This window comes from Aphelocoma coerulescens, chromosome 1, assembly GCF_041296385.1.
Source record: "Aphelocoma coerulescens isolate FSJ_1873_10779 chromosome 1, UR_Acoe_1.0, whole genome shotgun sequence".
Taxonomy (NCBI): Eukaryota; Metazoa; Chordata; class Aves; order Passeriformes; family Corvidae; genus Aphelocoma; species Aphelocoma coerulescens.
In genome coordinates, this window is record NC_091013.1 from 105,384,840 (window position 1) to 105,390,839 (window position 6,000).

Consider the following 6,000-nt stretch of genomic DNA (forward strand, 5'->3'; position numbering starts at 1 on the left):
CTTTGGCCCTTGATCTAGGCCAGATCTCAGCCCTAGGGTGCAGCAGAACCAGGCTGCTTCATCCAAGATCCTGGAGACTGGATGGAACATCCCCTGGCTGCAGGCCAAGAGGGCTCTCCTCTCCCTCTCCTTGTCCTCGGCTATCCTTCTCTTCTCTTTCCTTCTACACAGAGACAGCAGCTTCCACCTCCCCAGGTGCCTGTGCTGGGTGGGAGATCTCAGCCAGAGACAGAAACACATGTGTGGTGTACACAGGAGAGCAGCAATGTCTCTTCCCATCCTACACAAGCTGTCAGGCTGTCAAAAAAATCTGAATTCCATACTGGATGAGGGCAGCACTCAGGACCTGGGAGACCTTTTGGATTCTGAGAGATACCAGGTAGGAGTGCCAGGCTCTGTTCAAGAAGCAACTCCAAGGTTCTCACACTTCTCACTTTATGGGAGACTTGCTTTCCTCCCACAGTCCCAGACCTTGTCCCCTGGCACTGGGTGCAGCAATTGGTCAGTGACACGGCAGTGCTGCTCACAAACCACCCTGGGAACCTTTGAGTCTCTCCCAGCAGGTTTGGACACAGGAAGAACATGCCTCCTGGGGAACACTCACATGCTGAGCCTGAGAAACTGGCTTTTTGTTACCACCTCAGGGAATGTAATGCTGCTAGGTGCTCCTGAAAGGTGCCATGGCACCACCCCAATGGGACAGGCACAGCCAACTGTGACAAAAAGCCTGCTGCCATGGGATAGGAGCTCTGGAGATGCTCCACTCCCTAACAGCTTTATCTTTGGTCACCCAATCACCCACTTCCATGACTTCCTTGGGCAGGTGGAGCTCTCTCCTCTGCTCCTTGTGGGACAAAAGGCTCTTGGAGAACTCCTGGCTGAGGCTGAGGAGCCCACAAGGGCTGTTTGTTCAGAGACAGACCCCAAAAAATGAGCCTCTGCGGGGTGTCGCTCACAGGGGTACGTTCTATCTGCACAGCACGGCCTCACACTGCCCTCTCTCAGCATAAGGAAGTGCGATCCACCTCCTACTCAACAAGTAATGGTGCTCCCCATCTCTCCCCACACACTCTGGATCTGAGATGGTGAGGTGAGCACCCCATGTGGGCTGGGAGCAGCCAGCCCCTTCCTTTCCCAAGTGCTGACAGGCTTTTCTGCCTTCCCAGCCCCTGGCACACTGCTCTCACATATCTCAGAACCCTGCTCACCTCTTGACTTCTGAAACGTTGTTAATCCTTGCAGCTTCAAGAAGAGCATCCTCTGAAACGCAGAAAGAAGGGAGAGGGAGTTAGTATGGAGGCACACACACAGACATCCTAACCTGGAATGTGCAGGGGCTGCTGCTGCTCAGAGCTCTCACTGACCACCCCAGTGAGCAAAGGACTACTCCTGTGAGCAGGTTACCCAAAAACTTCTTGCTGTCTTGGTGACTGACCCCTGTCCCCCATCACACACCCTGCGAACAGGGGGCTGTGGGATGCAGCAGGAATCCCAGGGCAGTGGGCACTGTCACCCCAGGGTGTCACAGCCTCAGTCAGAGGTTTCCAGATACCACAGCAGTGTTCCTACCACAGAGTCAGAATGACACCCCCTGGCTAGAGATGGGAAGAGCAGCATCCAGCTCTGGGAGATGAGATAAGGGATGGTTTGTGTTGGGAAGGACCTTAAAGCTTATCTCATTCCACCTCTCTGCCATGAGAAGGGGCTCCTTCTACTAGACCAGGTTGCTCCAAGCCTTGTCCAACAGGTCCATGAACACTTCCAAGGGATGGGGCAGCCACAGCTTCTCTGGGCAACCTGTGCCAGGGCCTCACCAACCCTCAGAGGCAAGAATTTCTTCCCAATATCCCACCTAACCCTAGCTTCAGGGTTAGAAGAACCCAGCAAGTGGGAAGCCATTCCCCCATATCCTGTCTCTTCAGACCCATGTCCAAAGTGTCTCACTAGCTCTCTTGAAGCCCCTTTACCACTGAAGCATTAAGGGTAACCCCTTCCCTGGAGAGCTTCCCAGGCCAGTGCCAGCGGGCAGGTACCATTCCCCAAGGAGGGACCCGACATCCCCTCCCAAAGAGCACAGGACCCTCTGTCCTGCATCCCGCCCCTCCCGCCCCGGGGCCGGCCCCAGCAGCGATAGTCACCCTTGGACAGGCGGTCCCGCAGGTAGCAGTAAGCCAGCGCAGCGATGAGGGCAGGCAGCCCTGCTCCCGCGGAACAGCTCCCAGCGCCACTCTGATGCCTGCCGGGGTCTCCCGCATGACAGCGGTGCTTCTCTGCACCTGAGGGCCATGGCGTCGGCTCTCTGAGGGATGCCATGAGGCTGGACGATGTTCCTGGCACAAGGCAGCCAGTGCTGGCCAGGCCGGTGGCAGGTGGCCCGGGGGTCTGCAGTGGGGTCAGACCTGGAACAGGCATCCCTGGCTTCTCTGCTGTAGGGGTCTCCTTTAGGCCTGGCCTATTACCTACGAGAGAGCCCCCTGGGCCTGGCCCTGGCCCTATTGGTAAAGTGGGGCCTGGCGGAATAGCTAGCGGAGACCCCCCGGGGACGGGCCCCCTTACCGGGGGTTTCCCCCCCGGGCCCCTCTGTCTCCCCCTGCAGGCCGCGATCCGCCACGGCAGCCTCGCCCTCGGCGGCGGCGCGAGATCACGGCGCCCCCTGGCGGCCAATGCCGGGAGCAGCCGCGGTCCGGCGGTCCCGGCCCCCTCAGCCACAGCCGCCGCCGCAGTCCCGTAGGTCGCACGTGATGGCAACCACCATGGCCGCGCTCGGAGGAATCGCGCCAGCCCCTGTGGCAGCGGGCGGAACGCCAGAGAGGCCAGCATAGTCCCCTCGCTCCCCGCGCTGCGCCGCTCGCACCTTACCCCCCCCCGTCGCTCAGGCCGGTGGACCAAGATGGCGGCTGCCGGCCGGCGGAGCAAGATGCGGGAGGCGCCAAGGCATGCCGGGAGATATAGTCCCCACCGCGTCCTGCGCCGCGCTTTTGCCCACCGCCGCGGACTACAACCCCCGGGAGGCGCCGCAGCGCGGCCCGCCCTGGGCATGCCGGGAAAAAGGCGTCGGATACGGGACATGCAGGGAAGTGGCTGGCGGGCTCCGGCAGGGGGCGCAGCGCAGGGGGGCGGCGGGGGAGAGGTTTGAGACCCGCCCGTGTTACGCAGAGCGGTAGCGCGCGCGGGCGCGCCCGGACGGGCGAGCAGAGGCGCGCGTGCCCGCACACTCAGGGCTGTATTTGCACCGTACGCACACGGGCACGCGCATCAAACCACACGCACCACACGCACTTCAAACACCACACACACATGAAACACCACACACATCAAACATCACACACACACATCAAAAAAGTACACATCACACAGACACGCTTGCACTCACACATGCACGGATGCACGTGGGCACACGCATGAACTCACATGCACACACGTGTATTCACACACATGCACACACAGGGGTGCACACACACACGTGTGCACTCGCACACACGGGTGTTTCTGCATGCACACATGCAATGCCACACGTGTGCACGCAGGAACTTGTGCACACCTGTGCATACGCATGCTCTCCTGTGTACACAACTCCCATGCAGCCGTGCACACACATGTGCAGCACTCGTACCCCCAGGGAGGACTTGCACATGTTGTGGTGGTACGAATCCTGGGCATCTGCTGCAGGCCGGGCTGAGAGCAGATGCCTCTGGGGGACGCCTGTGTGGGCACAGGCACGAGCATGCATGTGTGTGTGAGTGCACATGTGTGTGTGTATGCTGTCCTCCCAAAGTTGCCCATAGCCCTTTCCCGCCCCAGGATTTGCCACCAGCAATTCCCATTCCAGCCAGTTCCTCCTGTTTCACCCCCATTTCCCCCCATTATCCTAGCAGCCATTTTCCCAGTTTGCCATCCCACCATCATTCCAGCACTTTCACAGGGTCCCACAAACTCCTGGGTTAAACAGAGCTGCTAAGAAGATGCATTTTAGGGATTTGATTTAAAAAAAAATTCTTTTTTTTTTAAAGACTTGGGTTTATTGCCTGAGTTATTGATTCCTGGATTTAGCTCTGCACACTGCTGGCACATGCAGGATGGTGGAGCAGGGATAAGGATTGGGAGCCAGGAGACTGGGAAAGACCCAGGAGTGTGTGAGAGGGTGTCAAAACTGAGCATTTCTGTGCCCAGACTGGGGCTAGCAGGACTGGGAGTTGTTACAGACAGCCCAGTGCTCCCAGTTCCTCAGTCTACTTCCCCTAGCTCCACCAGCTCAGTGCTTCCAGTTCCCCAGCCCAGCTCCCCCAGCTCCATCAGCCCAGTGCTCCCAGTTCCCCAACCTAGATATTCTAGCTCAATCAGCCCAGTGCTCCTAGTTCCCCAGCCCAGCTCCCCCAGACTGACTGCTGACTCCCCTTGCTCAGTTGCTCAGTCCAGTTCTTCCAGCTCTAACAGCCCAGTTTCTCTAGCTCCCCAGCTCCTCCCATCATGCTCCCCAGCCCAGCTCATCGGCTTCTCCAGCCCAGATACCCCATTCCCCCAGCCTGTCCTCCCTACCCCATGACTCCCATCTGTGTTCCAAATTGGGAATGGCATGTGGTGCCACATGGCTGGGCTAGCTGGGATGGTGGGTGTTCCTGCTTCCAGCACCAGGACTGCAGGGGGCTGGGAAGGGCTGTGGTGTGATGGCTTTCACCTTTCCACTTCCCTGGAGACAGGGTGGGAACATCCCAGGCTTCCACCGCAGAGCAGCCAGAAAGGGCAGGGAGAGAAGGATGAGGGGAGAGGGTCCCCCAGCCCCAGCCACAGCACCCTGTCCCCAGCCATCCACTGCAAATGTCCACTTCCAGTGGGACAGGATGCCAGAGATTCCCTTGGCTCCTTTTCCCAGGTGAGGATGCTGGGAGCAGTGGTGTGGCATGGCAAGCCCTGCAATGCCAGGTCCCTATCTCCTCACAGGTGCTGAGCATGGTGACATCCCTGTGCTCTCCTATCCCTCTGACTATTGCATCCCTGGAAGGGCCTAATCCTGGATAAGGGGCTCGGTACCACATTCCCACTGCTGAGACAGGCTTTGCTTTGCCAGTCTAGGTACATGCCATGCTGCTCCACCATCATTTACACAATTATTCATGGGAGCTGGAAGAGGGTCCTAGGTGCTCCCAACTGGAAAGAAAGAAATCCTGACTCGGCAGCATTTTTGGAGCTGGATGGGAGCCAGAGCCTGAGCTCTTCCAAAAATAGCATCCTAGTCAGCACTGCCAGTGGCAGCATGCCCACCTGCTCCTGGCCACAGTACCGTGGGGATGCCACAGCAAAGCCCAGCACTGGCACAAAGGATGGATAATGCTTATGTGCTGGACGGGTACAGGGAATCGGGTCACAGTGACAATGTCTCATAAGGGTGACCCGCAGCCTGGAGAGGGGCTGCGGGCCTCTGTCCTGCACTTGTGTCCCCTCCTACCCCAACTGGAATCATGGAATCATTTGGGTTGGAAAAGCCCGCTGAGATCATTGACTCCAACCACTCCCCCAGTACTGCCAAGGCCACTACTAACCCATGTCCCCAAGTGCCACATCTACACGGTTTTTTAAACCCCTCCGGAGATGGGGACTCCACTAGTGCCAGGGCTGGACAACCCTTTCTGTGAAGAAATTTTCCCACTATCCAACCTAAACCTACCCTGGTGCACAGTGCAGGTGTCCCTTCGAGTGCCACAACTCTCTGCACTTGTGTCCTCCAGCTGCTCCCGGTCCTCCCACTACCTGGGCTGCTCCCCTCTGCCATGGGCTGCCCTTTCTCCCAGTGCTCCCAGTTCCCTCCTGGTCCTCCCGGTTTCAGCCTCGACGTTCCCGGTTTCCCCCCAGCTCCTCTCAACTGTTTCTGCTGGTGCCGTCCCCCATCGAAATCCCCCCAACTACTCCCTCCCGGTGCTCCCGGCCCCCCCCCATTTCCCCCCAGGTCTCCCCCGATCCCGCCTCTCGGTGCTCCCCGCCCCGGTCCCGCCCTCGGCCCGCCTC

General features: G+C 58.9%; 1 protein-coding gene across 1 annotated transcript in view; it reads right to left on the reverse strand.

Annotated features, from left to right (window-relative positions):
- The window catches only part of CLPB (ClpB family mitochondrial disaggregase), a 74,266-nt gene extending 71,413 nt beyond the window's left edge, over positions 1-2,853 (reverse strand). Inside the window, exons 1-2 of the mRNA XM_069023660.1 lie at positions 2,139-2,853; positions 1,209-1,260 (exon numbers count right to left, since the gene is read on the reverse strand). Of these exons, the coding sequence (XP_068879761.1) occupies positions 1,209-1,260; positions 2,139-2,820 (734 nt within the window). The 5' untranslated portion in view covers positions 2,821-2,853. The remainder of the gene's footprint in view (positions 1-1,208; positions 1,261-2,138) is intronic.
- Positions 2,854-6,000: the final 3,147 nt, after the last annotated feature.